The 13,045-nt window shown below is 44.4% G+C and overlaps 1 protein-coding gene across 1 annotated transcript; it reads right to left on the reverse strand.

The window, feature by feature from the left end:
* Window positions 1-1,785: 1,785 nt before the first annotated feature.
* fah (fumarylacetoacetate hydrolase (fumarylacetoacetase)) lies at window positions 1,786-12,730 on the reverse strand. The gene is made up of 14 exons (XM_079736039.1): window positions 12,570-12,730; window positions 12,291-12,401; window positions 11,929-12,050; window positions 11,780-11,829; window positions 11,178-11,268; window positions 10,624-10,721; window positions 10,440-10,492; window positions 9,707-9,806; window positions 6,753-6,883; window positions 6,116-6,191; window positions 4,961-5,007; window positions 4,166-4,267; window positions 3,462-3,579; window positions 1,786-2,312 (listed from the first exon to the last, which is right to left on the reverse strand). The coding sequence occupies exons 1-14, from the start codon at window positions 12,648-12,650 to the stop codon at window positions 2,236-2,238; spliced, it is 1,257 nt and encodes a 418-aa protein (XP_079592165.1). The 5' UTR covers window positions 12,651-12,730; the 3' UTR covers window positions 1,786-2,235.
* Window positions 12,731-13,045: the final 315 nt, after the last annotated feature.

Raw genomic sequence — 13,045 nt, forward strand, 5'->3', positions numbered from 1 at the left:
ATGCAGGTTGTCCGAAATATGGCCTACTTGTCAGAAGTAGGATGTTAATATTAGTGACAAAACGTTTAGCAATTGTTTAAGTTTGTGCGTGTTTGTGCCCTTCCAAAACCTCTGCAATGGCATTGCAAAGGGACCTGTAGCATTGGCTCTTTTGTTAAAGGCTTAAAAAAAAGAAGCTTAAAAGCTTACCTTAACCTGATGCCATTGGCAAGATGCAACCAAAGGCATTGGTGAAGCCATTTAGCATTTGGTTGGAGTAACAACACACACATCAGTTGTATTGTATTTGTGTGTGTAAGGCCAGATGCCCGTACCCTCTTTACAGAGAGAGCCTGTATAAGCATTGCTCTGTTCTCTGAATTATTTATTAATCATCCTTTTTGCTGTTCCAGAGGGACAAGGCTTGTTGGTTTAGCCGAGGCCTACGAGCGAGTAATTATTGCTTGAGTGGTCTCTCGCCGATTCAGGCTACATAGTGCATACTCACACTTCTATACACACGCACGCACAATGTTCCTTTAATGCATACTGCATGTATAAACGTCATATATATGAAAAGACGCATATTATATTGTGTACTGCATAACTTACTTCCTTCACAGCAGCATAAGCTTCTATACTGTTTCAGGGATCTGATCGAATTTCTTATGTTTCCATGGCTTATTAGCTTGGTGGGAATAAGGCATTCAAGGTGAACATTTTTACATTTTGAATGTGCTGGTTATAAACTAAGCCTATCTTGTTTCAGGGATCTGATCGAATATCTTATGCTTCCGTGGCTTATCTAGCGTGGCTTGAATAAGGAATTCAAGGTGATGAGGGTAATAAAGTAAGGTAATAACTTAAATAAACCAAAACGATTAAGCGATGAAACAGCACATCTGGTTGCATCATCAGCCCAGCATGTTGGTTCAAACTCCCACCATGGAATGTTCCAGAACCATAAAATAAAAGGCCCTTCAATCAGCCAGCTATCGAGGGCAATAAGATGTCCGTCGGACATGAATAATGTCTATTACACCCCGTCTGATCCCCTGTGCACGTCCCCAGCTGTGGCAGGTCCACAGATGTGAGTGGGACTCCCAGCCAAAGGGTTTTGAATTCAAGCCCGAGCATGCCTTCAGCTAGCTTGGAAACTTCCTTGAAGCAATTTAAGTGTATAAAATGTATAAAATATGTATAAAGTGTGTGCAATTTGCATAAGTATAATTTGCTTGCCAAACGACTGTATTCTACTTCAATAAAATGTATTGACTCTGAACTATGTTGCACTCAAGTTTTCCAGTCAACTTCCACGTGGATTGCTTTTAGCACTACTTCTAAGAGCAAAGCAGGAAATTGTCTTAATGAAGACAGAGAGAATCATATGGAAGAGAGGGTTACATATTGCTTTTTGGGGTTGTACAGTCCCTCTCCAACATCTGGGGCTGATGATTTCAAGCAATAAAAAACGTTTTTATAATCCCTCTCTAATTATCAACGTGTATTTGAGTGATGTGACAACTTGCGGTCTATTTTTCAACATGGGCCGTTAAATCTGACAGTTGGTATTCATTCCATGATCATAACAATGTTGCAATTATTACAATACAGTCTGGTGTAGTGCTTTCACTTACCATTGACTCTCCAACCCACTGTGGATCAATGACATTAAAAATCAAACAGTCGAAGGGAATTAAAGTTAACTCAGCAGAATGACAGAAGACTTCAATACAACAGTTATAAATACAAGATTGTATTTTATTTAACGAGCCAAAAAACAATTTCAAGTTATATCAACTTGACCTTTGAGAAAAAGCACCCCTTTTGAAAGTTAAAAAGTTTCAGTAATTTATTTTTTTTAATTTTATTTCAGTAACAACGTTTTGAATAAAGGCACTTTTAAAAAAGCCCAAAGGGGCTCCTGAGTTTAATTGATGAGACGGTCACGAATTATTTAAGGGTGAAGTCACCACAGCGCAAAAAACGATCTCAAACCCTTTGCGGACTCATTGAAGAGTCATCGAACTTCATATACTTATGCACCAACTAAACGTTGTGCAATTGCCGCATCCGATTGGTTGAAAACCTACTAGATAATGACCCTTGTCGTCCATTGTGTAGTAGGACCAATAGGGGGAGAATGAAATCAGGTTAGCCGGAGCACCATGCCAATAGTGGTGAGATGATTGACGTGTTTGTGATGGACGGACAGACGGTGGACAGCTGGGCGTCTCTGGGGACCGCACGGTGGTTTCATGGTCGCAGCGCCGGCTGAATGGTGCCGACGCAAGTCCCAAAGCCCACCCGGTATCCGTCTCCCTGGCAGTAACCTTGACAGAGAGCAGGACATGGGGATTTCCCTTAATCACACAACAACCAGCATGGGAATTCATCAGTGCTGTCAACCACCACCTCAAACTTTAGTTTGGGATAGCACAGTATGAACTATTGAGGAGTCAATGAATAGGCAAAGAAATATGACAAAAATAACGAGAATGCAATAGTAATACCAAAAGCAGCCAAAAAGTGTGATTGGGCCCTTTTCCCCTGCAGCAGAGGTATTAAGGAGGCAGGGAAAGCAAATGGAGAGTGAGCCCAGTTTGGCTGGGAACTCCACAGGTATACAGATTGCATGGGGATGGGTTTCCCCTGTTACTGGTTTTAGTCTCACTGAGGGTTTTTGTGGGAGAGAAAGAGGGAATGAAAGAGAGAAAGTAGGGGGGGGGGTAGAGAAGAGGAGAGAGATGGAAAGAGGTAAAGGGAGAGAGAGGGTCTGGGAGAGAGAGAGAGGCTGTATTGCAGCAGAGCTTTGACTAATGGTTTCCATCTGCAGAGTTGAAGGCTCTCTGGGCCTATTCCTTGCCACCAAAATTATATTTTGAGTGAAATTCTGGACACACACGAAAGGTTAAAAAAGCAAGTTGAGAGAAACAGATGTACAACAAAGAGTCAAACTTCAACAAGCGTGATAGATTATTAGCAGCATAGCGCCAAGATACCAATGTTATGTAGCAGATTAAAACCAGGAGGGTGCTAACACGCTATAGGCCGGGAGGGAGGGTGTAAAGTTATCAGCAGGCTATGGCCAGTACTCGATCTGATGTGGGTTTGCTGGTTGATTCCACAAGCTTGGTTGTAATTGTGAATATGCTGGTTATAAACTAAGCCTATCTGGTAGTGGGCCTTTCAGATGTCATGTTCAAGAAGTTTGCTTGATTTAATGTCGTTCATCTGACGAGCCACAGTCAACTGTATTGCTTAAGAAATGTCTGGAACATTACTGATCATATCAGTGTTCTTATTATTTGTAGTATTATTATCATTTAGATTAATATCGTCCAGGGAGCAGGGAAGGGTTAGTTATCTTGGCTCGAAGGATGCCTACAGGTAGACATAAAGGCAGGCATCGGGAATCCAACCCAGCACCTTTCCGCTGGGAGTGGAAGACCCACCAGCCTATCTCGCGGCCTGACCCCTACCTGTGATCTTGACCTGGTCTCCGTCCTGGAGGAAGGTTCTGGTGTGTCCCCCGCTGAGCTCCAGGTTCTTGGACCCCCTCCAGGACAGCTCCAGCATCGAACCGAACGACTCCGGGTCCTACGAGGGAGGGGATGGGACACATACTCAGCCACCACAGCTTGACAAGAGGCCCCTCCGGTACGGAGGAGGGCTGCTCAAACGTTAGCGTCTCAAGGCTCAGTCGAGTGTGAATAAAGAAGTAATAAGCCGAGGTCCTTCCTTCCTTTACGGCGTGAGGAACATAATAAAGGTAGGTTTAGCACAGCTCCTGAAAGCAGAGACACTTTGGTTTTATTATTTCAAGTTTGGGGGTTATTCCTGCAATGAAGACAACAATTTTTGGACAATCATAATTGAATGTATAATCCCCACGCATGTCCACACACACCTAGGTTCACCTCCCAGACACCCAGGTCCACCCCCCAGACACCTAGGTCCACCCCCCAGACACCCAGGTCCACCCCCCAGACACCCAGGTCCACCCCCCAGACACCCAGGTCCACCCCCCAGACACCCAGGTCCACCCCCCAGACACCCAGGTCCACCCCCCAGACACCTAGGTCCACCCCCCAGACACCCAGGTCCATCCCCCAGACACCCAGGTCCACCCCCCAGACACCCAGGTTCACCCTGCTTGGTCTCAGATTCCAGGGTTCAAACTCACAGGTCCGCTGATGGTCCCAGACGCCAGCAGGTCTCCTGGTCGCATGTTGCAACCGCTGACGCTGTGATGAGCCAGCTGCTGCTTCATGGTCCAATACATATACTGCAGAGAGGGGGAGACAGATGGAGGCAGAGAGAGAGGGCGAGAGAGCGGTAGAGGGAGAGAGGGAGAGAGAGAGTAAAATAGAGAGAGGTAGAGAGAGAGACATAAAGAGAGAGAGTGGGTCATATTTGTGCTTTAAAGGATTAATGATAGACCTTTTGGGGCGTCAGTGCTTGAACTTGATAGTTGATATTCTTGATGAACAAAAAGGAGCAGTCTACGCTTTTGGTAAGATCAATATTTGGTTTGCTTTCTTTTTTGTTAAACGTGAATCCCATGTTGACTCAACAGCCCCCGGCTACTGTTTGATGAAAAAACATTTTACAGCAATTTAACTGAAAAATATTTGAAATAATAATGAAGGGGAATGAAAACCTATTCAGCTCCCTTCAGCCAATTATTTCAAGATAGCCATCTTTTTATATGAGAGAACACCTTACCACGCACGCACGCACGCACGCACGCACGCACGCACGCACGCACGCACGCACGCACGCACGCACGCACACACAGTAACTAAAATAACTCTCTGAGACAGATCTCCGTCTTTGTGAGCTTAACACACACAATGAGTCTCACGCACACCCATCCTACACCAATCTATCAGTTTTTAAAGGGGGCTGTTTTATCCTCCTCCTTCAAAGGAGCCGAGATGACACAGGTTGTTGTTGACCCCCGTTGCAATGCTCTCACCTTGAAGTTGGACTTGCATATGGTATCTTCCTCTGTCATGTCCTCACCTTAAGGAAAAGAGAAAACACAAGTGGGTGATGAGAAGGACACCATCTAGGCTGTGGCGTAACCTTCACCTCGATGAATAAAACCATGACTTTGTTATGATGTATGAATCATAATGTGAGCGTAATGTGTAAGTGCATGCCTTAAGAGTTGTTAAGCACATCAAAAAAATGAATATGGAAGAGGAGAAAGAACGTGACAGTGGTGCATACACAGAGAGGGTAAGTGTTGGAGATGGAAAAAGAGAGAGGGTTAATGACTGTTACCAGGCTTTCAGACCAAAAGGTGAATACATACAAATCAATGCGAAGACGCGAATAGATGCAAAACCTGCACCCGCCAAGCAGGCAGCGTGGTTGGTTTGAAAGGCGTGATGCTAACGACCTGCTTGACGTGGATTCCATGTCATTCTACTCATTCAAACGATGCAAACTATTCATTGGCTGGAGTTTAAATATTTGATACTTTCTCGCAAAATTTCGCTTGATGTGGAATCAAAGTTTGCGGTTCACGCGAGCAACCTTACACGAGTAACGTGGGTAGAATATTCTCTTTGCTTCTGGTGTCAACGCACTTTTAGAGTGAGAGAGGGTGAGGGTGTTGGAGATGAGAGAGAGGGATAGAGAGCCCTTAAACATTATCCTGGAAGCCCTCAGGGTATTTTCCACCAGTGTCATTCTGACCCAGAGTTGTTGAATAGCTGAGTGTGAGAACCAGCGTTTGAACAGAACATCCCTAACATCAAACTGCAGGCGCGCACAAAACACCGCCCATTGCTGCTGCCGTTACTGATTGGCAGAAATCAGTAAATGAGTAGAGAGTGATTATTCTCTCCGTAGGGTCGGTGACATCACCAACTAGAGCTGAACCTGTGTTACCCCAGAGATGACGCTGTTTTGGGGATTTTATTTCTAATGTTGGGTTAATTTTTAACAGGTCAACCACCAACAGGAGCCCATTTGGTTGGTTGGCCCCTGACATAGGCTGAGTGCATGTGTTTGTGAGTGAGTGAGTGAGTGAGTGAGTGAGTGAGTGAGTGAGTGAGTGAGTGAGCGAGCGTGTGTGCGTGTGTGTGTGCACTTGTTCACGTATGTGTGTGTGTGCACTTACCTTTGAGTGAGACAAATAGGTTGATGTTGAAGGTGTAGTAATCGGTGTGGCGAAGGTAGGGGAGAGGCTCTGGGTCCTGGGATAAAGGAAAGCGATATCAATAAAAAGATTCCATTCCAGCCAACAATAAACTATATTTAAAATACTGATATTACTCTTGATACTACATGGTTAAACTGGTACAATTATCAGCTATTAAGGCTGCAATTTTCAATCAGCACGATTGTCAACGTGTTTTTTCGATTTTTATTAAGGACCGTGTTGTTGACGCTGGCATTATTGTCAATTGCAATTATTCATGTGTGTCTATTGTCTATGGTACAGAAGCATCTCGCCTGTGTACTATTAAGTTATTTAGCAGATGCTTTTATCCAGAGCATTTCATTTATTTAGAGGAGCAAGTGTTACAGGGCAACTTGCTCAGGGAAGCCTTCAGGGTATACTTCCGACCCTGGGGTTGGAACCCAGAACATTTCGCATGTGATTCCAACTCCCTAGCCCCACGACCGTCCTGGCCTGCTGTGTATCCCAACAATACCTGTTAGTTTCAATGTCATATGTCTCATATGTGGTGGCCCCTGGCTCCCCTATGAGGGGCGGTTCAAGTGGAAGGTATCGTATATGCGTGAGGGGTCACCTGAACGGCGTTGGGCTCGATAAAGGGGAGGAGGGCCTCCATAGGGACCACCCAGGGGGAGATGGTGGTCCCAAAGTTCTTCCCAAGGAAGGGTCCCAGTGGGACGTACTCCCACGCCTGGATGTCCCGAGCTGTGAGAAACAAACAAACAGAAGACTGTATACCATACAACTCACAGATGTGTGCGTCAGATATGATCATAGGATCGAATACAAGACAGGACGCTATGAATATATTAAAGCCATGGTTTATGGAATATCAAATCGGTAATGGGAGGCCGCTGGTGCTTTCAAATATAATTACATTGGTGGCAGGGTTATTGAATTATTGAGTCTTTTTTTCAGGGTTTCTCCATTCAAACCTCTCAGTTTTATGCGCCGTATATATGCTACTATGAAGATGGAGTGCTCCAGGCTGGATCCAAGTTCAGGGCGGAAAAAATAACGAGTTTGTAGATAGCCTGGATGTATTAAAGTATAAATCTTCCCTGTGATTTATTATTGGGAGGATGATATTCTCCTAATAACGTATATGGGAGTCACCAATATGTCACGTTGATTTTAGACAGGGAAATTGTCAGGAAAAGCAAATAGGCTGAGATACCCTAAACTATTCTGAGGTATCAAAATGTAATAGATGTGATATGTTAAGCAACTGCAAAATCTAAGCAAAATGCATAGTTTCAAAATTCCTTAATGACAGGTGATAACGCAAGGAGAATCCTACAACCTGGACTGGATCATTAGTGGGGGAAGTTGGGGGAGGGAATCGCCTTTGTATATTGAAATAAACAGCAACTACATTATCCAATAATGGTCTTTTTCCCGACACCTTTATACACAGAGACGGCTCATTGGCCAAGCGTTTCACTCAAACGACTCTTAGAAGAGAGGATTCATTAGAGTGATCGTATAGCAGCCATTTACGTTGCCAAATACTAATAGGAAATAATGGCAGGGGAAAAGCAGTGAAAGCAGAAAATGCCTATTTTTACCTATTAGGGATTTACATTAATTCACCTTCGATTTCCAGAGCATACAGACATTGTATCACATAGGAACAATGTTTTGAGTCAATCAATTACTAAATTGATAGACAGACAGACAGACAGACACACACACACACACACACACACACACACACACACACACACACACACACTTTTGGGGGGTGGTGGGGGGGTTGCATGTTTGTTATGCATTGTCCTTGCACACTCAACGGTTAAACGTGGGCACTCTAGTTGTGTTGGAGGCTGTTCTGCTTCCTCTACATTCCTCCAAGCCCATAAACAACGTCCGTCAGCACGCTCCGCAGAAACCCACCCTGCTGGCTCCGGCAGAGGGGAGAGCAAAGAGAAAATAAAAGGGCTATTTGTTTTGGGCGAAATTAAAAGGCGTTCTTAGTGCCTGCCCTTCTTAATCATCTACTTCAAACACACAGAATGTCAAGTCCTGGCATGGGTTGACAAGCGCAGCCGGTTAACCGGATTATGGGATGTGCCTGAATGCGTAGCCGAGCTATAGGGAGAAGTGGGCTGGAGAGAGAGCTGTGTTTGAGGCAAGATATCGACTGAGGAGGGGTGCACTGACGTGCACATCCATTTTGTTTCACTGTTGTCGACGCAACACCTGGAGACCAGTGTTGTTCTCGCTGTCATGTTAATGAAGTCGACAGGCTTTGATCTGATGAAACGAGCCGAGGCAATCAAGTTGATTTTGAATATGTTTGATATTGGTTGTGGTATCAGCTGTTAGGTTGAACTGAGTTGGTTGCGCTAAATTGTGTGTGAATGCCAATATGTGTGTTTGTGGATGTGTGTATATTTGTATTTGTGTAGATGTGTGTGTGTTTAAGTGTGCGTGTGTACATGTGTACGTGTGTACGTGTGTGCGTGTGTGTGTGCGCGCGCGTGCGTGCGTGCGTGTGTGCGTGCGTGTGTGTGTGTGTGTGTGCGTGTGTGTGTGTGTGTGTGTGTCTCTAGGTAGGGCATATGGTATGTCAGAGCAGCTACAGTAAGCCTGGTGTGACAGAGAGATGAGATGATGGGATTCAGCCGTCAGCAGAAGCAGCCCAGCCGAACACACGTGGCACAGAGGGATTTAAATTCACCTGCATATAGGAGAGGGGGCCCCTAACCCTTCTGTAATTGGTGGTGGGAGCAGGTGAGGCTGAGGACATTGGGGGTCGACCTCAATTCCTTTCGGATGGTAGTTAAAAAACCAATCCATTATGACTACTACCCAGCCCTTAATAAAGGGCCGGAGGAACCCATAGGCAAAATACTGAGCATGAGAGAGAGAGAGAATGGGAGAGAGAGAGAGAGAGAGAGAGAGAGAGAGAGAGAGAGAGAGAGAGGGAGAGAGGAATAGAAACACAGAGAAGAGAGACTCAGGTAGAGAGAGAGAAGGGGGGACAGAGAGAGAGAGAGAGAGAGAGAGAGAGAGAAAGAGAAAATGAGAAAAAAAAGAAAGAAAGAAAGAAAGAAAGAAAGAAAGAAAGAAAGAAAGAAAGAAAGAAATAGATAGATGGAGAGAATAGCCGCTAATGATTCATCTGTGGAATCAATAATACATATTCCCAAGCAGCGTTTCTCAACCCATTGGAGTCTCAACTAAAGGGGGGCAGACATGAAGTGACTAGACTGGTCATCCATAATGTAGCGTCCCATTATGAGAGCAGAGAGTCCTGTGCTAATTAGCCCCAATTGATTTGGCTGCAAGGGGGTCTCACACATCACCTGCTGCACGGAAGAGCCAGGGGGAAGTCCATACAGGTGGATCAAGCACACACATGCACACACACACGCAAAGACACACACATATACTCTCATACACGATAACTCTCTCACACTCACAGTGTGTGTGTGTGTGTGTGTGTGTGTGTGTGTGTGTGTGTGTGTGAGCATGTGTGTGTGTGTGTGTGTGTGTGTGTGTGTGTGTGTGTGTGTCTCTTACCACTCCAATCATTCATGAGCACCATGCCAAAGATGTGCTCATGGGCCTTCTCAATGGGAATGGGCTCGCCCAGTGGGTTCCCCTTGCCGACGAAGAACGCCTGGGAATGAATGAGAGGAGGACCATTTAACTAAAGCAGTGCCAGGAGTATGAAGATGGCTGCCGTTTACAAGTGTGTTGTCATGTACATCGTAGTTTGTAGGCTACGTTCTAAGGACGACGTACTTATGACATACTCGAGAGTCTGACGCCATCTAGAGGCCAACAGTGGTATGGTGGCATACTGAGAAAGGGTTTATACTGTTTTTAAATTGCTGTTAACGAGGTCTTAAAACATGATGTAAATCAATCCATTCCAATTCAAGTTTTAATATATTTATATAATAATTATATACTATATTATGTAGTATCTAATAATATTTTTTTACATTATTTTTTATTACAATGTTTCTCAGTATACTGCTAGACATTTAAGGCTGTTATGTAGTGTTGTGTAGCAATGCTTTAAATGCATTTTGCTTAACTTTGAGGACTGCAAACTAGGCCAACCAAGCGCTGCTTAACCAAGGCCACTCTCTATGAGCATCAGTAGCATTAAAAATATTATATATTAATTATATTATAAATATATAATACATATTTCCAGACACTAGACAGGGGCACCAATGCGTTTGTTTAGGTGACCCAGTGTTGGGAGAGATAACAACACTTGAGGAAAGAGAAAAACCAATACCATTTCCAGCTCAATGTCCAGCTGCTTGGAGGCACCGAACACGGGGGGCTTGCCTAACAGCGAGCAGGAAGGTAAACAGGGTTATCAAGTGTTGGCCCAGTGTAACCAGTCCAGAGCGTCAGTATGAAGCAGGAGTTCTGGTGGGGCTATGAACGACTTCATTAACACGGAGGTGAAGCCTTACTTTGGTCAGGTCTCATCTGCCCAGAGGGTCTCCGTATGGGGGTCTCTGAGACCACCACAGAGGACGCTCTACCATGGTAACCAACAGGAAGACGTAGCCTGCACCCCCCCACACACACCCACACAGACAGACAGTGTTAATACAACAGGAACAGCACTGTATTTATACCATCTGATTCAAATGTATAAATCATTATTGGTACACCTCTCTGGCATTTCTTTTGTATCTTCATTATTTTGTTTTTAGTGTGTAATGGGTTTGTTTTTAATGTACCTTTCGTCCCTTGCTTTGGCGTCATAATTGTGTTTTTAATACCAATTCACTCTTTTTTTATATTGTATTGAAAGACATCAAGCAGAATTAGTCTCATATGTATCCAAACAGGTCCACATCAGAAGCCTCGTCTTTACATAAGAACACGTTATGTGTGCTACCTTACGATTTGACCGATCCGTCTTTGCACCGTCTTATCGATCCAACAACAAAATCTTTAGTGCTTGGTTGATGCTTTGTGTTGTTAACTGTGTGTTAACGTGTTGGATGGGAAAACATACCAGTTTGGCATCAGGGCATTCTCCTTCCCTCTGAACATGATGCCAACGTTGGTGGCATGGTCCTTTGACGAGTAGAAGTCTGTGTAGTCACCTGGGGTAAACAAGATGGCATTATTAACCAATAGAAAGACAATACAGCTTGGGTGAAATGCAGAAGGGGAAGGGCTCGGATGTGTCTTGTCGGTTAAGCTCAGGAGGAAGAGTGGGTTGATCTGCAATCGGAAGGTTGCCAGTTCGATCCCTGCCTCCTCCTAGCTCATTGTCGCTGTGTCTCTGAGAAAGACACCTAGCCTTAAGTGCTTCTGACGAGCTGGCTGCTGGTTGGCCATGGTTGACTATATATATGTATATGTTTATGTGTCTGTAATACTTGTATGGTTCACTGTATGCCATCGTGTATGAATGCTTGCAAGCGTCTGCTACATGCCCTAAATGTAATGTGTGATGCATGTGCGATAAAACACAGCACAAATGGGTTACCGGTTATACAATGCAACACACTGTTTTTAAGTGGACACTCAATCTAATCAACTACATGTCTGGTCTTGTATGAAAAATACCAAGTGACAGTGGTGCAGTGATGACAAACGCAGGCATCTTACCGATCTCAGCAGGAAGATGCATACGGGCTGAACTCTGTGGCACGAACGCACTGAAGAAATTGAAGGAGAACGTTTGTTAACGCAAAGCATGGACAGCTGTTGACACACAAGTCCTTATGGTCAAAAGGCCAAGGGGACGCAGGCCCGACCTGGAACGCATGGCGACGTCATCCCTCAGCGTGGTCTCGTTGGCTGAGAGCAGAACCTGCAGCGTCCTCCTGGCCTCCTTCCACGCATTGTAACCCAGGCCCATGAAGCCATTCAGCGTCGTCTGCATGGCAATGCAGTGAATTACTCAATGTCTATATTAAAATAGTTATGCTTTGGGGCGCTCCATTTAATAGTAGATCAAATGTCACATGGTCTGCAGTCATGGTGACGCATAATTGCAGTTAATTGATATGCAAATGAGCAGATCATGCTTAATCCATAATAATAGCCAAACCTGAAAGATTAGGTTAACTCAACGCACAATACACAACAAATTAAACGCAAATGTTTGTAGGCCTACCTGATCAAAGACCTCCTGGTGTTTGGAAAGACTAGGTCCTGTGAACAGGGACTTGATCACACTCAGGTCTAATATCTGATCTCCGATGGCGACCCCGATGCGATGCCTCGGCTTGGTGGGGAAAATAAACATACCGTACATATTCATACATAGCAAGCCATACATGAATATCGACGGAGCAATATCGATTGTTTTCTTTGCAGGATTTTTCTTTGTAGTTCCCTGTTGCACACAATCACAGCCTAATCCTCACACATTTATAACTTACTGCCTACTTACGTTTTCTGCAGTGGAGAATATCCCATAGGGAAGATTGTAATAGGAGAAATCTGACTTTTCGACTACTTTTATAAAAGACATTTTCAAATGGCAGTTGTATTCCGGTAGACTTTCCAGAGCAAACAACAGCGTCAGTAACCACTTCCATATGTTCGCCAGGTCCATTGAACTGTCCCGCCTCCTCGTCGTGGGCCAATCAAACGTCGTCTCTTATATCCTCCCAAATCTGGGGCCCCTAACTCGAAACGGATTGAGGATGACTCAGCATGATGGTCTACTTTATTCCCAGTTAACAGACATCTTATAAAGTCTATATATTGTCTCTAACGTAGCTCCCAAACTCTGCTCACACAGTATATAGATAGATGGAGTGGCATTGGAAGTGAAAGAAGACTACATTTTTATTTCAATCATAGCTAAAAACCAGTTAAAAGAAACATAAATACAGCATGAGAAAATCCTGGTCATTTTAGTGC

Source organism: Pollachius pollachius (genome assembly GCF_949987615.1).
Source record: "Pollachius pollachius genome assembly, chromosome: 5".
NCBI classification, from domain to species: Eukaryota; Metazoa; Chordata; class Actinopteri; order Gadiformes; family Gadidae; genus Pollachius; species Pollachius pollachius.

What these genes read in the sequence shown, in the direction of transcription:
- fah (XM_079736039.1), bottom strand. Translation starts at nt 12,650, where the DNA reads ATGTCTTTTATAAAAGTAGTCGAAAAGTCAGATTTCTCCTATTACAAT. An exon ending in TCGAGCCCAACGCCGTTCAG is followed by an intron (nt 6,192 to 6,752) that starts GTGACCCCTCAC and finishes CCTTTATCCCAG; the next exon opens with GACCCAGAGCCTCTCCCCTA. An exon ending in CCTATTTGTCTCACTCAAAG is followed by an intron (nt 5,008 to 6,115) that starts GTAAGTGCACAC and finishes CTTTTCCTTAAG; the next exon opens with GTGAGGACATGACAGAGGAA.